The sequence below is a fragment of the Corvus kubaryi genome, unplaced genomic scaffold, assembly GCF_017639235.1.
Source record: "Corvus kubaryi isolate FWS band 111438036 unplaced genomic scaffold, C.kubaryi_AGA036_p1.0 133, whole genome shotgun sequence".
Classification (NCBI taxonomy): domain Eukaryota; kingdom Metazoa; phylum Chordata; class Aves; order Passeriformes; family Corvidae; genus Corvus; species Corvus kubaryi.
In genome coordinates this window covers 32067713-32092727 of record NW_024580667.1, presented here as the reverse complement: position 1 = coordinate 32092727, position 25015 = coordinate 32067713, and the positions used below count along the sequence as shown (strand labels likewise).

General features: G+C 36.0%; 1 protein-coding gene across 1 annotated transcript in view; it reads right to left on the bottom strand.

The window, feature by feature from the left end:
* Positions 1–1524: 1524 nt before the first annotated feature.
* The window catches only part of NALF1 (NALCN channel auxiliary factor 1), a 163959-nt gene continuing 140468 nt past the window's right edge, over positions 1525–25015 (bottom strand). The window contains 1 exon segment of the mRNA XM_042042617.1: positions 1525–2388. Within this exon segment, the coding sequence (XP_041898551.1) occupies positions 2299–2388 (90 nt within the window). The 3' untranslated portion in view covers positions 1525–2298.

Sequence of the window (25015 nt, the reverse complement as noted above, 5' to 3'; positions counted from 1 at the left end):
TGACACATCTGAGTCCATCTGTTGCTATTGATTAGTTGTTCATAAGTCTCAAAACTCGCATCTCTGCTCTGGTTGTTCTGTTACACACTTCCCACCTTTTTTCATCTCTGCTTTATTTCTTCCACAGTACCAGTGTGGTATGCTGTGCTATCCTGTCTATTGACTTTTTGCATTTCTTATCAGTGGAAAAACAAACTACTGTTTTACACTGCTGGTCCTTCATGCTTCGAGCCTCAGCAGCACAAAAGTGATGCTCTGCCTCCTTGCAGAACTGCAGCTTGTCAGGTTGGGAATTCCTTTATCGATCCATGAATTTTGAAGTATATTTGCAGTCTTCCCAGCTGCAGTAATTTTAAGTGTGACTCTTAGAAGTCCATTAAGAGGAAATTCACCTCCTTCTAAGTACTTTAAATATTCTCTTAACATTTTTACATCTAAAAGATTAGTTTGGTTTTTATCCTGAGCTTTCAGCATAAAGTGTTTACTATTCCCCAAATAAAATAATAAACATAAACTCATAAGGATTTCCATGTCCTACTTTTTTTTTTTTTTTGGTAGCATAATGGTTTGTTTGCAAAGACAATATTTTCCTGGATTTATATTCCCTTAGAATACATCTGTACCCTACTGACTTTTAACTTTCAAATTTCAGACAAAGACAACAGATTAAAAAAGGGGCTTTGTAGAAAAAGCAGAAGTTCACAGCAATTTCTTTTGTGGTTTTTATTAGAGGGACAGCATTCAATTAAGCATCTTGAATTTTATGGATACTAGTGTACTGTAAGAGCTTCTTCTCACCACTGATACTTTATATCACATTTACATGAGAAGGAAAGCAAAATAGGAGTTTTGTTAGTTGTAAAAGGAGTAAGGCTATATTTTGTACCTTTTTTTTTTATTATCATGTAAAGTACATATCTTAGGTTCTCTAACACTGGTACAGACAGAACAAACAAAAATGAAAACCCCACCTCAACACAGGAAAATGTTACCTGTTTTCTCTATATAACCATCCTGTCACACGAGGTAAATGAGATTGACTTCGTCTACTAGCACCATTATGGCTGTTCAGACTCTGGTAAGAAGCTTTGAAGCAAATTTCTGCCTTGTACATTTTTTTTTCCCTAAGAGGCCTTATCACTAGGGTGGAGGTTTGAAGATAAAAGAATTTACATATGATACTGAGAGATTCTTCTGAATCTTCCTTCTTTCCTATCTCTGCCTTCCAACAGATCAACATGCAAAATTTCTCTCTCTCTCTCACTGCACACACACATGTATATAAACACACATATATTTATTATACAATTAATTAACTCTATGATATATATGCCTTCCCAATAGTTTCATTAGGGTTTAGCCTGTGCTTGCTAATTTCTATCTGCTATTTGATATTCATTGTGCTTTAAATAGAGGTATTTTGCTGTTGGGATACCTTAGGAGAGTTTGAAAGAAGAATACGAAAAAGAGCAGCTAAGGGAAAATTTTGAGTTACTGAAAGAAAGGGACTCGTAGAAGTCATAATTAAAGAAAAAGAAAACTTTTATTATGCTTTTTGAAATAACATTACAAAAGGACTATCAGAATAAAATGTGCAAAATTACATCAATCCTGATCATGAATTCCATGCTATTTCCTTTTTTTTTAAAGGAGTCAACTATGAGACATACTTGCAGCAGTCCTCATAAGATTGGCCAACAAATATAATTCCCCTTGGAATATGCAATGTATGCTGATAAAAAAAATTGGGGTTTTGTTCAATTTTTTCCAAACTAGCTGAAACCCCTGACCCCCAAAATTCATAGGTAAAAACATGAAGTTAACTTGAATGATAATTCATTGTGTTTGACAGTTTCTTCACTAACCTGAGATATTCCTCTGAAAGCTTCATTCTCATAGATATTCTTTCAGTAATCCCTTGCAGAGATAAATTTTGATAAGAAGATGTGAGTATAAATTGGAAGAAAGTCACGTAATTGCTCCAGGGTTTGGAACTGGCTTTTCTTCTTCTCTGCAAGTTGAATTTTGATGTCCTTTTCTCATCAGTTCAAGTCCATTATGGCAGGCAGGGTATGTTCTCCTTTGTGTACATCCTCTAAGCATCTATGTATAACACCTGCTTGTCTCAGAAAATTGGAAGTAACACAAACCTCTGCTTGAGATAAACTGTGCGGATGCTGACGGAGGAAAATAACTTGAGAAACAGAGGTTTCTGCTTCAAGGCTTTCTCTGTTTTACTGAGCTTTACAAAGAACAGTTGTTGCCTCATGTTTTTTCTTTCAAACTGCTCAAGCAGCCTTATGTCCAGCGACTCTCTAGTGACAGCAAGCGACAGTGGCTTACAGGAGAATGTTTGCTGACAGATACAGAATCGGCACATGAAGAGTCCTGTAAATTAAAACAAATAACAAATTTTTTAGACAATCAAATCCCACAGTTTCACTTTTTAATCTTTTTTCTATTTAGTAGGTACAAATTTTTATATTAGATGCTGCTTGCTGAATACAGACAGAACTTACTTCTGAAGCCAGGAGAAGTCTTCACCAGTAAGGAGCAGGATCATGCGCTCTGCCTGGCTACTTCAGAGAACACAGAAGGGCAAAGAGCATCTCCAAGGCAGATGCTGAAAATGCATTTAAAGATGAAGCTGATGACTAGTAACTACCCTTTAGAGAACTTTCGAGCAGCACCAAGGATGTGTGGTAAAGGCTTGTGCTGGTTTCAGCTGGGGTAATTTTCTTCACAGCGTCTAGTATGGGACTATGGTTTGGTTTTGTGCTGAACACAGAGTTGACAATAGAGAGATGTTTTTGTCACTTCTGAGCAAGGTTTACACAGAGCCAAGGCCTTTTCTGCTTTTTGCACTGCCATGCTGGTGAGGAAGTTGGGGGTACATCAGAGGTTGGGAGGAGACACAGCCAGGACAGGTGACGCCAACTGACCAAAGGAGTGCTCCTGACCATATGGCATCTTGCTCAGTATATAAAGTGTGGGAAAGAAGGAGGAAGGGGAGAATTATTGGAATGGTGGTGTTAGTCTTCCCAAGTCACTACTGCACATGATGGGGCCCTGCTCTCCTGGAGGTGGCTGAACCCCTGCCTGCCCATGGAAAGCAGAGAATTAAATCCTTCTTTTGCTTTGCTTGTGTGAATGGCTTTTGCTTTCCCTATTAAACAGTTTTTATCTCAACCCATGAGTCTTCTAGCATTTACTCTTCTGATTCTCTTCCTGATCCTGCTGGTGGAGGAGTAAGGGAGCAGCTGCATGGAGCTTGGCCGCTGGCTGGGGTGAAACCACAACACGGCTCCTTACCATATTCTTCTAGAAGATACAAAACCAAAATGATTGATTTACAGCCTACCACTTGAGATAGACTTTTGTCATATTCTCTGAATTTATATATTTTATTCATATTTACCATTTGTAATGCATATAGCAGATGGTCACGGAAATGATTTCTTCTTGATGCTTTCTTGCATAAAATATAATGTTTCTCTCTCCATCTGTATCTTGTAGGGAGAGTGAATGAGAGACTTTGGCCTAAGAACTGAATATCACTCCAGAAGTATTTTTTCAGATAGCAAAGTAACATCACCCATTAAAAATAGTTGATACCACTAGTACCAACAGCAAAATCATACTGTTGGATGAATTTTCCTGAAAATAGACTTTTTCCTTTGCCCCAGGCCTTCCTAGGCTCAGTATTCAAGATATAACAATTATTTTGGGGCAAAATTATGTACTACTTGTTTTGATGAAACAATCTATTGCAAATTCCCCTCAACTTTTCTTTAGATAGCAAAGTTTCCCAAACATGATAATATATTCCCCAAGTCCTTTTGTGCTAGTCAAGTTATTGATGCCAATCAAACTTACTGATATCCCTACCCAAGTTCTTCAAATCAAGAGAGATTATGTGTGACCCAATTTAGACTATCTACTGTAGCCTTTAAGGCAATCTCAGGACTTGCAAGGCAGCTAAGTTCAAGGCAGCAATGACTCACTGTTTAAGACTCAGCACACACATTCTGGTTTGGTAATGTGAATAAAAGTGGGCATGATATCAAATATAGAACCTAATCAGCAATGCATGGTATTGCTTGCATCAGTAAAATGTAGCTGAAGCAAGTAGGAATTTGAACATGTTCTCTATGCAAAGTCCTTACACCACTTCTTCGTGTTCTGAATTAACTGGTTAAGTTCAATAAAAACACTACTTCTTCAACTTCTTTAGCATATGTTGGATTCTCACTTTCAGTTCAGTAGAAAAATGTTGAAGTAAGAATATTGGTAGATCACCAGAGATTTCATGTATGGATGTTGAAAAAAAAAATCATAAAAGTGTGTTCTGGTCTCTTCCTTCCTCCATCTTACTTTTTAATGTAATTTTGATGGCATACACATAAAGCCATATTATCTCAGCAGTCTATGGGCGAACTCTGAGAAATGAATTCTAGTAACATGGCTTGAAATCAGCCTTGTGAGAAATCAAAGCAAGCACTCTCTCACGGTCACACAAGCAATACACTAGCTAAAAATAAGGATGAAAAGAAACCTAATGTTTACCTAAACTATTAAAGTACACGGTTAAGATGAAATATGCTTTGAAATAATTCTAAAAAGGCTAATAATAACACTTTTCTTTCATGATTCTGGCATGCAGTGTTTAATTATCCTGTATGAAAATTCAGAGGTACTTTAGCTAAAATATGTATGAAAATGCACTTCCAAATTGAGTCACTTATCAGTACTTAAGGACAGCACATCACAGGCCCCATAAGTTTTGAATTTGTCTACCTAAATCATTCACATGGAAAAGTATCTGGCTTCTTTTAAATATCACTGTACAAAGCACTTGGAAAATGTTCATTTCACCTCAGACTTTCACATCTGTTACACATTTGGTTAAAACTGTATGACCTGGATCTACACAAAATATTCTCCTTCAAGTCAGCCTAAGTGTTCAAAGTCAAGATGCAACTTAGTTGAGCAATACGTACAATGTTGAGTTCTGGGCCATCAAAGCTCAAGAAGGCTGTCCAAAAAAGATCTGAGTTCAGGGAAGGGTTAGAAAGATAGTAAGAAGACCTAAGAGGAGAAATCAAGAGCTCATTTATTCTGACCAAGAGTTCAGGAGATAGTCACAACAGCCTACTTGAGCAGCAGAGACATAAACAAGAGCATGCAGTATTAGAAAGCACAATAGTCAAACCACATTTTAGGAAGAGCTTCTTCACTAGTCCAACAGTGTATAGCTGGAACAGACATTGTGAAATTTTAATCTTTCCAAGACTCAGATAGACAAAATCACAAGGAGGTGGCACAGTGTCTGGAAGTGTCCTGCTTTGACAGGGCAGTGAAACTAGAGGATCCAGCATTTGTATGGTTATATGAGGTAAGCTCATTCAATTTGTTTATTACTAGACCTCCACCACTTGTGTCTAACATTATAAAAAAACATGAAAAAATTGTCTGGGTTGGTTGGTGGTTTTTAATGTCCAAATTAAGCACAAACAATTAAGGACCTGTTCGGATTCACAGGCTTGAAACAATAGGAATATGGACACTTCTTCCTAACTCCATATAATTTATTAAAGTGTCAACCCTTTAAATTTATATTAACAATTATTTTTTATACTAGCCACCCAAAAGAAACCACAGATGCTTACTGTAGAAGGTTGACGGCATTCAAAAGCAAAAAGAAAACCTGTATATTTGAAATATAAATTGATAAAAATAATGTGATTTCATTATGATAAACGTAATTTCACCAACCTTGAGAAGACTTTTTATTATCTATTATCTAACTATTATTATGTAAGAAAGTAATTGTATTGTTGATAGTTTCCCCTTGTTCAATAACTTGGAGCTTTTAAGACAAGAAACCCATGTTCCTTACTGGATAAATTTCCTTTTAAAATAGACAGATATTTGAAGAAGGTATTCATACAATATGTATCTTTCTGCTGTTTCTATATTGCAATAATTTTACTTCTGTTTCCTCTTTGTCAGCTCAAATTAAATAGAGCCTTAGCTATATGCTTTGAGTTATTAATTTGAATGACAAACAATTTCATACTTGGAAAAGTCAGCTTTTACTTTTTCAAGGAAGATAAACGTGGGCTTTAGCATGAATTTTTCTGCAGATAAAAAGGCAAATTCTGTATTTCAGCAGAGCTGGCAAGAAAATTAATTGAAAAAAAAGTTCTTTCAACTTTGGCACAACATGCATAGTATTTCAGTCATGTATATTTAATATACATGTGTTTCTGTAGCTTTGAATTTGTGCAGTATTTCACTGTATTCACTTTTCTGTTATGGTGGAGCAAACTTATCACTGATTAATTGTGCTACAGAGAATAAACTTGATTTGAGCTACAAATTATTGATTTGAAATGTTGGTGAATATGAAATATTTGGCATATTTATAATCCAAGAAGTTTTGCAATTTTGCTATTGTAGCTTTTTTTTTTAAATTTAAAAATTGATTTTGAATTTGTAACTGTAGCAGTTTGTTGCAATCCTGTCCATACAATATAGAGTACCAGGGACTTGTGACAACTAAAAGGAAGAAGGTGTTATTCTGAGACTCAAAGAAGGAATTCCTTGAAGAGAATGAGGAAAAAAAATATTTCAACAAGCGCCTTGAAAACATATTTGCGGTTGAACCAAAACATTAAGAATTACCTTCATCTTATCAACTAACTGAAGAATCACAGAACTGCAAAATGATTGAGGTTGAAAGGGAGCTCTTGAGGTTATGTGGTCCCACCCTCCTGTTCCAGCCCAGCCACCCAGAGCGAGTTGGCCAGAATCACTTTCAGCTGGCTTTTGAATTATCTCCAAGAATAGAGATTCCACAACCTTTCTGTGCAGCCTGTGCCAGTGCTCAGTCACACCCACAGTGAAAAAATGCTTTCTGATGTTCCCAGGGAACTGCCTGTGTTTCAGTTTTTGCCACTGGCTCTAGTCCTGCCACTGGGCACCACTGAAAGAGCCCGGGTCTGTCCTCTTTGCACCTCCCTTTCAAGTCTTTATATACATTACTAACATCCCCCTGAGCCTTCACTTCCCAGGCTGAAGAGTGCCACCTGTCTCAGCCTTTCCTCATAGGAGAGGTGCTCCTGCTCCAGACCTTAATCACCTCAGTGAGTCTTCACTGGACTTTCTCCATTATGTCTGTCACTTGTACTGGGCACCCAAAACTGGACACATACTGCAGGTGCGGCCTCACCATGGCTGACCAGAGGGGAAAAATCACCTCCCTTGACTTGCTGGCAACACTTAGTGTAAAACAGCCTAAGACACCATTAGTCTTCTTTACAGCAAGGGCATTTTGCTGGCACATGTACAGCTTGGTATCTCACAGGACCCCTATGTCCTTTTCTGCAAAACCAAAGGCTTTAAGTCAAAAGACAATAAAAAGTTTAACTAATGTTTCACAGTATTTTTTTTTTTTTAATGCAGATTGTGAAGGACTTGATGTCATGTATCTTTATACAGATAGGCCAGGATTACAGGGGACTGTATGTGACTCTGTGTGAAGTTGTGCATTTGGTAGCTTTAGCGGCATTATTCTTTAAAATTCTAACATAATTTTTAAGTTAAGGTTGCTCTCTGCCCTAAAATGAGAGCCAATACCCATTTCTTTTTTTTTTTGCCCCATCAGTTAAAGGGGAGATGATAACTAATTTTCTATCTCATCAGTTACTTTCAAAATTTATTTCTTTCAGCAACTTCAGTATAACAAAGGAATCTATTGACATTTCATGTTTCTTTTGCGTTGCCAGATATAGAGACCCTAAAAATGGAACATACACTTTATTCCTAAAAATTTCTACAAAAAGAGAAGAAGAAACACACTTAGTAATGTGAAGAATAAAAATGTGAGCAAAGACATGTATTTGAATAATCATCCCAATCTGATACTATTTCTTGTTCTTTTATTCTGAAAGAAGCTTAACTGGTTGTGCATCGTCTTTGGTTCTCCCGTTGTGCATCTTCCTCGTTTCTTCACATTTCTATTTTTAGGTTTGCTCATTTTATATTTTCTTTAGCAAGTTGGAAACTCATCTCTCAACCACGTCTTCCTGCAGACCTCCCCGAATGTACTTCCTTTCAAGTCCCCAGAGCCCGCAATACATTTTATCCCACAAGAAAACAAGAACAAAATGTTACTGGTCTGTGTTTTTACAGCCAATTTGCTATAATCACTTTCCTTTGTATTGTATAACAGAAAGTACAGTACATCATCTTCAAGAACAGAGACACTTCGTCTCAACTATTTTTAACGGATTTCTGGTTTTGCTCTCTTTTCAGCTTCTTTTCTGCAACTCCCCTTCTATCTTTCTCACACCACAGTATCTGGTTTGACAATAAACACTGAATTTTTTACCCTTGTGGTCAAAATCAAATGAGGCAATGAACTGTTGAGCCTGGATAGGCACAGCATGAAATACATAAAATACTGAAGTTACTGTAAGCTTGAATATTTTTTTTACTGAATGACATGCTAAAATTTTATTCTCTTTAGCTGTCTTGATAATGACCCCATTTTTATACTAATATTTTTTTTTAATAGAGTAAATGAAAAAAATATATACTCCTCTGCCATTTTAGGAACATTGATAAACACGAATATATAGTCTTCAAGTGGAAAAAAGTTTTATAACAGAAAAGTGTAAGTGAAAGCTTCCTGAGACAAACAGGCCTCCAACATCACCTACTTTGTTGGAGAAATATTTTTTTTTTCTTCCTTTAAGGAGATTTTATCTCTTTCCCTTACACTTTCAACAGGATTATTGAGTAAATTTTTCTCTCCTCTCATCTTTGTTTCCTGTACAGTTTTAGTGATCAATTGTCACCCATCACAAAACTTAACCTATTTTTTTTCTTTTAAACCTCAACTACTTTATTCTTTGCAAGATCTTCATCAATGTCAATTCATTTTTTTAACTTGTAAGGCTACAAGGCAGATAATGGATTCACAGAAAACCCACCCTGGAAATTTATCTTAGGAGGCACAGTTATACAAATATCTAAGGGTTTTGGTTTGTTCTTTTTTTCTAGAAAGGCAAGTCATACAGCTTCTCTCCTTTACAGCATTCTGGTGATCTAAAGAATGCCTGACTTATAAAACAGGATTGAGGAAAGGGCAGGGAGTTTTTCTTTATGAGGTTGCTAGGATCACATTTTATTATTGGATGTAAATGTTGAACAGCGCTTCAATTACAGTGAGCACATGCAGATGGGAAACTAGAAACTGTCTCTATAAGACTGAAAAACCTAAATGACAGGCACCAACTCTACTCTGCCTGGTTTTAATTTTTACCTCAGACTTGATGATATTTGAAAAAAAAATGAAGCTTTTTCTTATTACTCCAGTATTTTTACAGTTTCCATTTCTTCCAGCCTTCCTCATGCCTACCATGTCAACCAACAATGGGTAAAACTGGAGATGCTGAGTGGATTTTCTTTGTCAAGAAAAGTTGGTAGATGACTTATTAAGCTCACTCAGAAGAAATCTTAACAACATGCAAATGCACACTGAAGACAGGCTACTGCTTTGAGACCACAAATGAAAATCACACATAATCTTATATGCCATAGCAACTTATGCTTACCATTGTAAAAGTAAAAGCAAATAAACAAGTACAATAATTTAAAACTACACATGGGACTTGGGGCTAAGTTTAAAAATAAATAATTTAACAAATACATTAGGTTCTTCTTCCTGACAGCCACATGTTACTCCAGGTACCGTGAAGCATGAGTATTGCCTTTAATTCTACTCAGTTGTGAGTGACAGTTATCCTGTATTCCCATTTTGCAAGATCCTTCTTGCTAGCACATGAAGATCATTATATTAAACTTCCACCGGTAATGCAAATTTGGGACATGGGAAGAAAGATGTTTGAAAGAGGTTAGTTTTATAAGGTTGGTATACAAAGTGTTGAAAAAGTGAGTTTCTATAACAAAAAAAATATAGTTTGTTTACCAGAAGAAATTAGCAATGGATGGAAAATAGATATGATGGTCATTTGGAGTGATGTACATTTTACTTGAGCTACATCCAAAGCAGGCATGTACATTGGGAAGTCATCCATTACCTCTTCTATGTGTCTGCTCCTCTGAAATGACCATTTTCAGGAGAGTCTAGCCCACTGCACTGTAATTTTCTAATGTTAGGCAACCCATAGTCCTGTCTTAGCTAGCTTTTCACTGGATTTCTTAGCTTTCTTGAAATGTATTATGTATGCATCAACAGTAGTTTTTCTGTGTCAAGTACTGTTGGGTCTCAGTCTATTCTAGATTTTTTTACTTGGAAAAATCATGTCAACTTGCACTTGAAGCTGTTTACATGCAGCTCCAGTAAAGCCATATTTTCCCCTTCTGGAGGCAAATAATACACTTTCAAAAAGTGCTAATTACTGTAAGAGTGTCATTGAAAATATGACACTCTATATTTATACTCAAATACCATGTTTACTGTTTGACTTTTTTAAAATTTATATTCTTAGAACTAAGTGCACCCTCCCTTTTACTTCCTCCCCCACATACACTCACCCAGAACTAATAAGAAATGAATCAGCTTACTGAAATGCAATATAAAGTTCTGCACACATTATATCCTATTCTTTCAGCTGGTGCCAAGACAAGGCTAAATCTCTTTAGAGCATGTGGCTTTAATATACAGCCATCTAGAAGAGGTTTACTGCAAATGCTACAGAAACGGACTGCTAGATTTACTAGATACTAAACTTCTCACAGTTTTCACCTACATGCTTCACTTGTGCATTGCTGTGGTCTAGAAATTTATGAGCAAAGTCTGCTGTGGTTCTAGAATAGGAGTGGTATAATGCTGGTATATGTGCACACTTCACTGAGCTGAGTCCTGCTTTTAGAGATTAAATGGAGCATGTAAGAAAAGCAAAGGTTTTATGTTATTGCTCTTGGCACTTGATATAATAAGATGCAATATGGCAAGACTGCAACATTGGAATGGGTTCATGAGTCAGAATTGACGTAAAAACAGCAAAGATTGAGCAATATTGCAGTATGGATATTCTTACCTTATATATTGTAAATGCCATTCTTACAATCATCTCAAACCATGGTTTGTAACTAGTATCTTTTTAGGGTTAAAACCAGTACCAGCGCTGACACAAGTTTGTTGCTCCTCTGCATTGACATTAGTATAACTTAAATCTGCTCCCTGCATAAACTGACTAAATTCTGACAGAGTGCCCTCTGAAACAGAACATTCTTCAGTAATGTTTCTATTGCATATGAGGTATATTCAGCATTTTACAGGTATATAGACAATAGCTGCAAGGAAAATGGATTGATTATTTATTTATGTACCCCCAAAACTGTTGAAAGAATGATGAAATGGGAAATTACACGGACTCCATACTAGATGACATCTTTTCCCTGGAATATCATGAACAAATCTGGACTAAGTGGTTGTCCATAAAACATGCTATGGCCCAAGGTGAGTTTTTGGAGAAACCCAAAATCTTTTTGAGTTGTGGTCATAGCAGCTAAGCTTGGAGAACCAGACTTCCATATTAAAAACACTGTGTAAAACAGGGTGTGTAATGGACATTTGTGAACTGTGCCTCACCTCACTAGGAATGCAGCAGTTCAACAAGACGTGCATACATTGAAAGATAATTTCAACTGGGATTCAAGTTATATTTCAGCAAAAGTTGTCATGAAGAAAAGTAGTCTCATGGAGCAAAAGACCAGTCCAGCTTGGATACTAACACTCCATAATTTCATACAATGTGCTAATGAATGCTGACTCAGGTCTAACCTATGAATTACAACATGGGCAACAGACTGAGAGGAGCTGACTATAGGCATAGACATCCATAATTCTACTGCTGGCCCTGCCAGACCTCTGGAAAGCTGAGACAATTGCTTCAACTGCTGCCAAAACACTCAAGAGTGCTTTTTGGAGGTTATTCTTAACCAACAAGAACATGGTTCTCACCTCCTCATTACCCACAGTAATTTGCAAGACTGTTTCTCCCACTCAACTGCACCTTGCAGCCGATCGTCTTTCCCTCTCACAGGAATATCTGTGATATTCTCACAGGAATATCACAGACAGAAATAGACTCTTGCATATTATAATAGCATATTTAAAAGCTGTTTATGCAGTGCATATATAAATGGATCAAAGATTACCATACTCGTATCAAAGTGTTATTTTTTCTCCATTTATAGATATACACTGTTTTAAACTGTATGGCCAATGCGTAAAGAAAATGAAAGCAATTCTGCATGCTGCCCCCATCTTGTTAATGCAAAATGGCAAATTATTTCAAAGGGACTGTGAAGTAGAAAACATAATTCTTCACTTCTGCACTCACTGCATGCATGCACAATTGAATAGTAAAAACGTTTCAGTAGGATCAGAATTCACTATGGACAAAGCAAAATACTACACAATCTATAAAACTGCCACTGGTGTGATGCCCTTAAATTATTCTACAATTTCATGAATGGTGATGTAGAAAATAAAGGACCACATTCTTGTTTTGTTAACATACTTAGACTTTATTTTTCCCATTGGCTTGCAAGTTATTAACTCTTCTTCTCACCATAAGAGATGCAAAGATTAAGGTGCACAGAGAATAATTTTCTGGAGAAGGGAAGGGAAAGGGAAATAAAATATACCAGTGGATCTCACCTAGTCACAAGAAATTTTGAAAAGTCTAATTTTCTGTTCAAGGAAAGAGATGTAAGAGAAAAATAATGTAAATAAATGACTGAAATGACAGCAGCAATCAGGAAAGAAAAATGCTCAAAAAGGGAGATTCCAACCAAAAAAAAAAAAAGTCACAGTGGAAGAGGAGAACTTCCACCACTGATTTTATACAAAATACTTCCCCTGTCCTCCATAAAAATCGACAGCCTACAATAATGACAGTGAGTTTATGATCGCATTATGGATGGAAGTCAGTGAAGTGAGAAAAAGTGTTACAGTTCTCCTACCTTAAACTGACTCAAACAAGTCCACAACTATACTATTCCCTCATTATTAAAAGTCAGATTCTGCATACAATGAACAGTGAACACATGAATTATTCATTCAGATTTTTTTGGTTTTGTGGTGGGTTTTTCGTTTTGTTTTGTTTTTTCCCCTGTTCTGCTGTTGCTGTTGCCCTAAATTCACGATTTCTAGTCCCCAGTGTTCAGATTAGACCAAAGGTGCAGCTCTAACAAAAATAGCATCATCTATGGTCTCAGGGAGTGGAATTGAGGTAAAAACATGACAGTAATTTTAAGCCTCTCCTACTCTTTCACTTTTAGCACTGAACAAATATGGAAACAACAAATTACTTAATGTGATTGAGATTTCACTTTTGCATTAGTTCATGTAAGATACGACCATTACTTTTTTCCCTGGAAAAGATGTGTCTTTTGGGTTACTGACCATATACAGGAAGGAAAAATGCTTGAGGAATAATGCAAAGACATTCATGCAATTAATGTCAGCATTTTTTAAAAAATAAATAAAAATGTGCAAAAACCCCCCCAACTCACGCAGCCATGACTCTCTCCTGAAAACAGGAGATATTTTGTCTCCAAAAGTCTACCAATGTGTTTTCCAGAAGGGTGTGCAAATGCTAGGGTTATGCATAACCATACAAAACCACAATGCAAAATGCTTTTCAGCAAGCGTGGCAGAAGAAAGTTCTGTGCAATGTAAAAATTGAATAATTAATTGTCTCTAAAAAAGAGTTTGAATTGATTTCACACTCTGCCTCTAATTATTCTATATTTGTACATATGCTTTTCTGTCAATATTCCCCAAAGTGACTGCATTAAGAAACCTGTTCTGAAAACATTTGTAGAACATCTCATGGAGAAAAAAAAGACTTGTGAATTTCACTCCCTGTATGGGGGATGGAGAAAAGTGAAATGTCTCTAAAAGTTAGCACAGAAAGATTTTTCTTCCGGCAACAGGATGTTCTCAAATTACAGAAGTGTTTAAACAAAAACTCTTTGTGATGCTACTTGCTTTTCCTGGTCCTAAAATATTTTGTTAGCTAAAATTTTGATCCCAGCACAACAAGGTGTGGTTCATGATGGGGTAAATGGTATGTTAGACACATTCTCAGCTAATTGCTATAAAATTACTAATGTTACAACAGCATGACACATGAAAAAGGAAAGAATAAAAGAATATCAGAGTCGGGCAATATGAATGGGCAAGTTCATTTCCTCCTGCATTGTTGGTACTGCAAAATCACTGTCACCTACAGAGTAAAGAGAGATTTTAAACAGATGTTCTGATCAACACAGAAGAAACAAACAAACTTAACATTGAAGTTAACATGACACAAGACTACCTCTTCTAAAGTATTAAAAAAATGGAAAAGATTAAATGAAAAAGAAATGCTAATTAGAAATACTTTTTTTGTCATTCCGTTGCACTAGACAATTTGGAAAATTAAGTATCTCTTCTCCCCAGATGCTGTTTAGTATTATTACACATAATTGCTGTCTCCCCTTGACATTCTAATGTAAGATGTTACTGAGCATGAGATTAATCAAATACTAATCTGATAGCAAAATCAGAGAACAATTCAATATTTTATATCTGATATAACTCAAGTCTTCTGAATTCATCCTATCCCCCAAAAACTCACATGCTTTGTTCATGGTTTTTAGGGACTTGGTTTTTTTCTTTCCATTTGTTTACTATTAGACTCCTTGGGACCTTTCATTGAGAATCTTGAGCCAGAGACCTGACCTCACACATCCACTTTCTGGGTAGGGGCTATTCCCATCCATATTAATAATGGATGAAATGATATCAATATTGACTTCTATTTATAATCTCTTTAAATTTCTGTAACAATTACACCATGGTATTATCTTTGATCCTTACTACCAACACCTAAACGAGCCGTGGCAGAGTGTATTACAGTGACCATGCTCACTGAGCATGCACTGCCAAACAATTATATTATAACCATGCTGGGAAAGGCTTGAGATAAAGCCCTTCAGACTTCCTAGCACAGGGTAGCCCATTAAATACACAGAAATTACAGTTTCCTTTACTGCCTTATTCGCTATACATATATAGTATCAGATACTGTACTCAAGGTAGTTTTTCTATTTTTTATTCCCCCAAACAAAGAAAGGAGACAGAGCAAGAAAACTGAAGTAGGTAAAGAGGAAAGCAATGTTCATGGGGTTTAAGGGTGACAGAATACAATTTAAACCACGTAAAACAGTATGAAAACAACACTGAAGGAGGCTTTAAGGTCTGAACTACCGATGTCCCCTGACACCCAGCTGGTTTCACTGCGGTGCTGGGGATTTATGACATGTATTGGCTCCAGGTCTACCAAGTCTTCCAGCCATCCTGTCATGTTTAGCAAGAGCACTCATGTGTGCAAGGTCTTGCAGAAACAGATCCAGGCAGGAAAAGCTGATATAGAAGAAATGTGTCATGAAGCAACACATCCTAGTGGGACCAAATTTGACTTCAGTCGTATTTTCACTTTTTTCAGTATATGAGTTAAAACAATATTTACCTCTCTCTTCACTGCACCTGATGTGTTTTCCCCAGAAATCCCCAGATTTCCACTCAACAATTGAATATAGGAAAAGATGCAGCTCTAAGCCTGTATTATGACACTTCTTGTAATAGCTGTTTATAAAAGAATAAAGTACTTCTCTGTTTTTTCAGCCTCATTTTTGTTCACTTCCTAAACATTGAACATGAAAATGAGAATTTATCTAGAAACAGATGGATGTAAAGGTGTGTTGGATAGGAGCTGTCAGTCCAGTTCAGCATCTCCTCAGTGAGCCATGTGTTACTGTAAGGCTTGTAAAGAATAGCAGTAAAACCATAAGACATATAGTCATAGTTTTCAAATATTTTATTTTGAAAAGTTAGTGCTACATATGTCAGTTTTCCTTCAGTGAAACTACACCTGTTTAAACAATGTAGCATTTTATAAATATTGATATTTAATTATTTTACTGAATCATAGAAAAGATAGAGGTATTTTCAGGTGAGGCCTTCATTGTGAGAGATATAACAGAGCTAACAGCATGTTTATAGATTTGGGGCTTTTTCTTTCAAGAGAAAGAAAATACAACCCTAAATTTAAAGCAGCATTATAGATTTGAGAGTCTGCAACCCAGGAAATCCATAGAAGTTCTATTTCCTGGACTAGGGACTGAAAAAGAGGGAATAAAGTAAAAGATGAAATCTGAAAATAATGGTTTTTAATTTTAAGTTTCAGGCCATTTCATTTAGTTACTCCTTTTTTCATTTCCAAGAATATTTCACAGAACTTCCATGGCAATTATGAAAGACAGAAGATACTTTTAAAAGCTATTTAGTTTGTACTAAAATAAATATATTTGGTTCTCAGAACTGAAGCAGGTTTTTTTTTTAAACCAATATACTGATGTTGGGCTATTAAGAAGAAAATGTAGTTCAGCATTTATCATTTACAAGACTTATGTTTGTGCATTTCACATCATAACAAATTGCTCGCTTGCTTGCAATTTAAATTTGACCTCTTTAGGAAACTTGCACACTTTTTTGTTCATAGCAGAGTTTGGAAAATATCACCATGAACAATCTTTTTTCTGCTTAGCAGACTCCAAACAAAACTGAATTCCCAACTAATTTTCTGAAGTTTATGTGTCTAATGGTTTCACAACATTGTATTCTCTTTGAAGAAAATGAAGTTGACTAGACAGCATTTTGGTGCATCACAAGACTGAAATCATTGCAATCAGGAAGAAATATGACTGCGGCACAGCAGGCACAGTCAAATTATATTTCATTTCATTTACTGTGTCAGATATGACTAGAAAATGAAAATCTACTATTCTTAAAAATAAATCAAAAAAAAAAAGGGAAAAGACGATTACATGAAAAGATTCTAAAGGTTTCAGGTTTGCATATAAAACACATTTTGTTACAGAAAAAATAGTCTAACTGAGCATTTCTGGCCAGGTTTGTCACTAAACCAACATTTTTAAGGCTTACATCAAGAAGTTGTTTTTGTTTTTTCATTAACTGAACCCTGGGGAAAAAAAGCTGTGAAAGACCATGTCCCAGACCTATACCAAATATACATGAAAAATTATTTTAAAGATAGAAAAATGGAATGATTCTCAAAATTGATGCAGTACATACCCTAAATATTTCATAGCGTCTGTAAAATGAGCTTAAAAATCATTGTTGTGATTAACTAGAGATTTCTTTGTATTTACAAATAAGAATTTTCCCATTTAATGCCATCAATGTTCTTTATTCTATTCTGAAACTCAATTTCCACTAAATAGTAAGAATTTTCATAAACAAAAGGAGGATGTAACTTTTCCTTTGTATGTAGCACATGTGGGTAAAGTTATATGCTGCTATGTACACTTCTTTCAGAGAAATAAATAATGCTCATAAATCATATACCACTGTTCACACACCTACAAACATGCAGATGGAAAGATACACACAGGCCACTAGTGAACAGGTCCCTATAACTACTTATAAATAAAGATGTACATATGCACATATAAGTCCCGGAGAGGATATTTAGACTATTCTTATCAGACGATCTCATGTGGTTTTGGGCATAAAGGACATTAAATACCTGCTCAGAGTAGGAAGTATGCATCACACAGATATATGTTACATCACCATATCTACACAAGTTGAAGATTGACATTAAATACAGTTGTGTTGAACAACAAATGTCCTAACAATAGGTTAATCAAATGGCAAATAAATAGTAAGCATTCTAGAAAAATCAGTCTCTCCACAATTAAATGAACAAAAAGTTAAAATCATTAAAGATAGAAGTATGTTATATATCTCCATTAGAGTTATCAAGTGAAACCCCAAATCACATCTAATTTAAACAAGCCTTATTGTGCAATAATTCATTCACAGAAGTTAGCCTTGATGCCCAATTGCACCCATATATAATATAGGGTTAGAAACAAAAAGCTGTACAAAACTGAATCATATTAGGGTTTCACAGTGATGAAACTCTTTCTACTTTAATAATTACACTACTAAAAATTCCTTGAAAAATTGTGTTCAAACAAAAGTGAGAAAAGAACAAACTGAAGAAACATGATTTAATGATACTGTTCAATATTGAAGAGATAAATGAAAGGTGAAGACAATGTGAGGTCATTTCAATAAGTCAAATGCTTGGTTTTTCTCTTTCTCTTTCTTTCTCTTTCTCTGTTTCTCTTTCCCATTTTCATTTTCTTTTTCTTTTTCTTTTTCATTTTCTCATTTTCTTTTTCTCTTTTTTTTTTAAAATTTCATTTTTTGTTTTGGTTTCTTTTGGTTTGTTTTGTTTTATAGGGATTAATGACTCAGACTTCTTTCTAACTTGCATAGCATTTTGTTTTATGGATTAAAACCAGCATCTCATTGGCTGGCACAGTCCCTGTGCTTATATAAAAGGGATCAAGGAACTAGTTTTTTCTGAATATAAGAGAAGCATCAACGTCAAAAAATCCCTGCTTTCTTTTCCTGACTGTTCTCCAGATGACTTTGCAATACTGAATTATTTACATCTTGACAAAGGCTGTGATATAATTCCAGAAATTTTACAAGAGGATCTCTCCAAAATTTTCCACCTCAGTCAACAAGATATATGATATTCCCTGAGCATAACAGCTTTCCTGCCAAAAAATAAAATATGTTTCTGCTTACTGCCAATCCACCTGACTTTACCTAAGTAAATTTCTTGCCAAGTCCATCAGCCTTTTCACCCTAAACCCTAAATCCATTCATTCTTGCTCAATTTAATATGCATTCTCTTACCTGACAATTCATGAAACATCATTTGATGGACTAAAGTACACTAAAGGGGTATGACTTGGGAGCAGGGCAGGGGGCATTAATTAAATGAATGTTGATCTTCTCATTTGAAGTATGCACTATAAATTCAGAGAAGATCTCATTTGGTCTGAATGAATTTCTCCTGACTGCCAGTCATTTGTGCATTGGTGTACAAGTGCCAATACATTGGAAGTAGGAGAAGTCCCCCACAGAATGCAGGGAAACGCAGCCAGCAGCTACCAAAAAAAGCCACACTGAATAACAGCATCTATGAAATTCAAAGACCAGGTCTCCTCAAAAAGCACACTCTAAAAATTTCAAACTAAAAAATCACCTTTATGCCTTTATGCTTGTCTGGTATATTGTAAGAACCTACAATTAAAGGAGCTTTGGTTTGATTACTAGTGAAGACAAGTAAACAAAAAGTTTTTGCCTACAGATTCTTGCCATATACTAAGATTAAAATTTCTAAACAGGCAGGACAGATTCAAAATCCCCTTTACTTTTCTTTTCATGGCTCTTTAGCTTAAAATCATGGGAATACTCAGAAGACTGATACTACTGCGTAGGAAGCGAGAGCAGCTAAACACAAATGGTGGGAAAATAAAGAGAGTAAGATCCTAGTACAGCCAGCTATTGCTATTTAAAAACCTGGTTACAGAATCCACTTGATTACTTGGTCTGTGTTGTAACCTTACCTCCAAACTGAAGGGAAGGAAATGCTACGTGCTAGAAGGGCAGGGAGAGAGCAAAATCACAACACAAGCAAAAACCAAAAAAACAAAGGACAAAAAGAACTCTGAAAGTCGAAACATGTAGAAAAGAGGGAGAATTTTATAAGGGCCAAACCTAGATCCATCCCACCCCACCTAAATGTAAGCACGTAGTCAGGGAACTTATTTAAGTGGCAAGCTCCCTGTGCAGCCAACCATAGGCGGCAGATGCCTTCAAAGCAGGCGGTGTAATTGTAGCACACGTGTAACGCTGTGAACCCCCATCCTGAAGAAAGCCACCTCTCTTCTGTGACTGCACCTAGAAATTCAGGGCACCTGCTCTGCCTGAAGTAGACAACATAAATAACTTCTCACAAGTAACTCTTTGAGATTGGACAGTTCCTCCTGTTCTAAGAATTTGACAAGAAACAAAGAGCAAAACCAATAAACGAATCTGAGATTTTATTTCAGGAAATTTCAAAACAGTCTGACTTTATTAATGACTGCAAATCATAGCTCTCCATTTGGCTAGCATGCAAAATATGTAATAACAGTTTAAATTTTACCCTTAGAAAAGTGAAGCCATCTGCCCTACCTTCAATTGTTAGAGGGCTTTGTCAAATTCAAGGAATCATTTTGTTTCTAGAAGGTAATGTTGAAGTACAATTAGCTCGTTATGAATCTAATTTGTCAAAAAGAATGCTTTATATAATTTTTTATAGAATTTATTTTATATCATAATCCAGACAGACAGGTACTTAGATTATGAGTTGAAATTTATCTGGACGTATATGCACATTCCCAGTCCATACACATTTCGTATGACTCATTATTCATAATTCTCCTACATACGATACAGGTAATTATAAATTCATTTTCCTTTCATGTCCTCTGTGAATGTGAACACCTTGGCTGATGTTCTGAACACTGAATTAATCTCTTTCTCAGAGTAATGACAGATGAAAAGAAATTACCTATTTTAACAACATGATTATTACTTTTTTGCCAAAATTCATTTTTACTGCTTTCTCAGCTCCCTGGTATCATGTGTTTTCCTCATTTCCTAATGTTCCAGTATTTCATTTCCTGCATAATATAGCTATAAGTGGATTAGAAAGCAAACATTAAAGATGCAGTACATACTGCATAATCAGATGATAAAATGTTAGCAAAAACAGGACTGATACTCCTAGGTGCATTTCTACACTTGGTTATGATATTTGTTCTTTTACAGAGATACCTGAACAAAACACTAAAAGAAAAACTGTGGAAGTCCTTGAGAAATTTTGTTGCTTGGAAAATGCTGCACTTTTCATGAGACTTTTCTTCATTAAGTCTGAAGGAAAATAATACACAAACAGATTATTTTCAAGGAAAGGTGATTTTCATCTTTCCTCAACATACATTTTGTTGTAATCCATGACGGGATTCCATAATGAATCTTTGATCCCATCTTCCATTCTTGGCCAAAATCAAGTATGGGTCATTCAGATACTCACATTTTAAAAATACAACATAAGTAAGTATGGAATAATCCATCATTAATATAGAGGAATAATATATAATTAACAATTTATAATTAATCTACATTACATTCTCTTGGATAGCTAATCAAAGGAGAATTGAGGCAGAAATACAATAATGCTTTTAAAATATATAACAAAATAAGTTATAACATGTAAACTTTTCCAAATCTATTTTAAAACTATTGTTGTGCATGTTCACATACTTTTTTGTCTATACAATTTGCAATCTATTTTATTAAAGTTGAGGAGACACAATACGATCTTAAAGGCCATACTTGACAATATATTGCTGACCTAAAAAACAAGTTTTAATAAAGTTAAAAGTCATGCCCCATAGAGTCAGGAAAAAACAACATGAAAAATGATCTCTTGTACATGTATATTATGGTTGTGTATAATTTTTTCTCCAATACAGACTCTGTAATATGCAATGCTCATTAAATGACTATGCAGTACTTTCTTTTTTTGAAGTTGCTTAATATAGGGACTTATTTATTGCTATTTTTTGTACCTAACTTGAAGGCACAATTAGTCTTTCCTAGCAGGATTTTAGAGTGATTATCTGTACAGCACAGTGTTTGATAAGACTGGCTCCTTTTCCTTTGCATCTATTCAATGAGGTTAGATTTTAGTGAACATCCATCTAGACAAAAGAGATATATCTAAGTAAAAGATTCTTTCAACACTGGTTAACAAACTCAAGGTACCTAGCAGCTAATTTTTCAGAATACTTTAGCCTTTAGACATGTGTTCAATGTTGCTTAGTCCAAGCAAAGTATTACTGAAATCACATTATGCACATTATTTTAGATTCTTAGGCCAGTCTGCTGGGAGGTATCAGCTAGCTGGAGTCCAAAAATTGCCACTGAGCATATGTAAACAAGAATTTTTGCCATTTGGTCAAATCTGGATGGAATTTTACAAAGGTAGCAAAATACTCCTCTCTAGCACAGACACCTCCCTACGTCTCGTAATGTTTACAGGATCAGCATATTTATGATCCTAGCCTTTTTTTTTTAAATTAAATGTACTGAACCGATATAAACTCAGCCAATCTGAATAAATTACTAGTCTGCAATATTTCAGATTGCTCAGTCAACAACTGACATTTGGCTCTGAAAGTCACCTGCTGTCAATCCTGCTGGTAACTTTCTAGTTTTCTAAGGTAATTCTGTATTAACACAGGAATAGTAACACTATTTAGAAGCAAACTAGATTTGCCCACCTCATTCCCACTCATCTCCTTGTCTGTTTTTCAGAAGTCAAACTGCCTGTTTTGTGTACTCAGAGTACTTGCTGATTTGATTGTTTCTGCACAATTGTTAGAGCAAAATAGGCCTCACTAAGTTATTTAATTTTCCCTGTATGTTGTATTCACTGTGGCTGGTATCCATACCATTGAACACCAAATTGTAGCAGAATCTCTCTGCAGTAATTAATTATTAATTAAGCAGACTGGGTCAAGGGAAAAAAAAAGAAAGCCAAAAGTGATGTCAAAACCATTGATACTCTTAAGTCTTATTAAATGCTGCAATGAACATTCAGCAGTTCAGCTTATGCATACAGAGCCAAATGAGTTACTTATTTATGGATCTTGATTTCCAAATAAAATGAAGAACATGAAAACAAATCTAAACAGATAAATACATAGATTCTCATCTTTATAAACTGAAGTGAGAAACTACGAATTTTTCCCCAAAACTACTCAGGACAATCAACCCCTAACTTCTGGAACTACTTTATCGGTTCAAGCATAATTAAAAATTACAGCTAGAAATCAGGACATACACTTGTATAATGAGTGAAATGAAGCAATAGAATTATTTGATGGGAAGCTTTTGGTAGGTAGTGGCAGTATTTAGCTCCTTTTTTGCTGTGTGCAGTGACAGACTGCTTTGAGTAGTATCTTTTATGTTGCCTTTTCAAGGAACACATCTTTCTGGAAGAATACCATAAAATAAATACATAAAGCAAGTCACAGAATGGTTTGGGTTGGAAGGGACCTTGAAGATCATCTACTTCTAACCCCCTGACTTGGGCAGGTACACCTTACATTTGTACACCTTACAACCTGAGACCAGGTTGCTCAGAGTTCACTCCATGCTGGCCTTAAACACTTCTAGTGTTGGTGAGTCCACAATTTCTCAGGGCAACCTGCGTCTTATCACACTCACTGTCAAGAATTTCTTCCTGCTATATAATCCAAACCCACTCTCTTCCAGTTTGAAACCATTCCCACTTGTCCCCTCACTACACTGTCTTGTAAAAAGTCCCTCTGTCTTTCTTGTAGGCTGTCTTCAGGTACTAAAAGTTCGCAATTAGGTCACCCCAGTGCCTTATCTTTTCCAGGATGGGCAAACCAAATTATCTCGGCCTTTCCTTATATGAGAGATGCTCCATCCCTCTAATCATCTTGGTGAACCCTGCTCTGGGCTTTCTCCAACAGCTCAATGTCCATCCTGTGCTGAGGATCCCAGAGCTGGATAAAATACTACAGGTAGGGTCTCATGAGAAGGAAGTAGAGGGCCAGAATCACTTTTCTTGACCTGCTGGTTTTGCTGCCTTGGATGCAGTCCAAGATACCATTGGCCTTCTGGGCACCCAGAACACATTGCCAGCTCATGTCTAGCCTCTTATCCACCAGCACCCCCAAGTCCTTCTCGGTAGGGCTCCTCTTTGTTCATCCCCCAGCCTGTGTTGATATTGGTGGTTGCCCCAACCCAGGTGCAGCACCTTGTACTTGGCCTTGTTAAACCTCAGGAAGATTCCCACGGGCCCACTTCTTGAGCTTTTTCAGGTCCCTCTGGATGGCATCCTGTCCTTCAGATGTGGCAAACACACCACTCAGCTTGGTATCATCTGCAAATTTACTGAGGATGCACTTGACCCCTTTGTTTTATTACTGAAGATACTGAATAACAGCAGTTCCAATAAGGACCCTTGAGGGACACCACTTGTCACTGATGTCCATCAGGACTCTGATCTGTTGACTACTACCCTCTGGACACAATCATCCAACCACTTTCTTATCCAACAGTCCACTCATTAAATCCATTTCTCTCCAATTTAGAGAAGGATGTTGTGGGAGACCAGTGTACACCTGTTCCTGGTAAATTATATTCTTCTGCAGTGAACCAAAGAAATGCATGCAGATTATGCATTAAGTAGTTTGAGAACCAAATTATCTGCCAACAAATAGAAATGTAACTCTCTGAGATTAAATGCAGACCCATATTGATCACATTGAACTAGGATTCACTTTAAAAGAGCAAAGCCAAGAAAAAGTAAGAGATTGGTTGAAACTAATTAGTTATCAACATGAAGCATAGTCAACAACATGAAAAATTCTGTGGTCAAAATCCACAGCAGTAGTAATGTGAGAAAAATTAAACTACTTCAAGTGAAGTTCTACCAAGGGATACAGCCAAGTAGGGGAAACAAGTAACAGGTTAAGACTCTAATTCCTCCAGTTTGCTTAGGCTTCCAAATCACAAATGTTGCAGTAGCCTTCAACCCAATGAGGAACTGAATACGAGGATCCCTATTTCTATTCTTTTAGTTAATGGTAGGTGACCAAACTTTGGTGGGTTTAGCTAATTACAGCCAGTCAGACCACTCACATAAGAAAATATCGAGGGCCTGCACAGAGCCAATAACACCCTGTAAAAATTAGAAATACTCTTGACTTAGTTCTGCATAGCTAATCCACTGGCATATTACTTCATTTGACATCTCAGAAAAACCACATCAGTTTTATTTAAATCAAGTATTGCATTCATAGAGAGGCAAAGATGTGTCATCTTCCCATGATGTCTCATGGCAAACTGCACACACTTCAAACAATGTATATCAACAAATAGATGTCTCTGTTTCACAGTGTACATTACAGGAAAAATCTTCACTGACAGCCTATTTGTCAGTGCATAGGA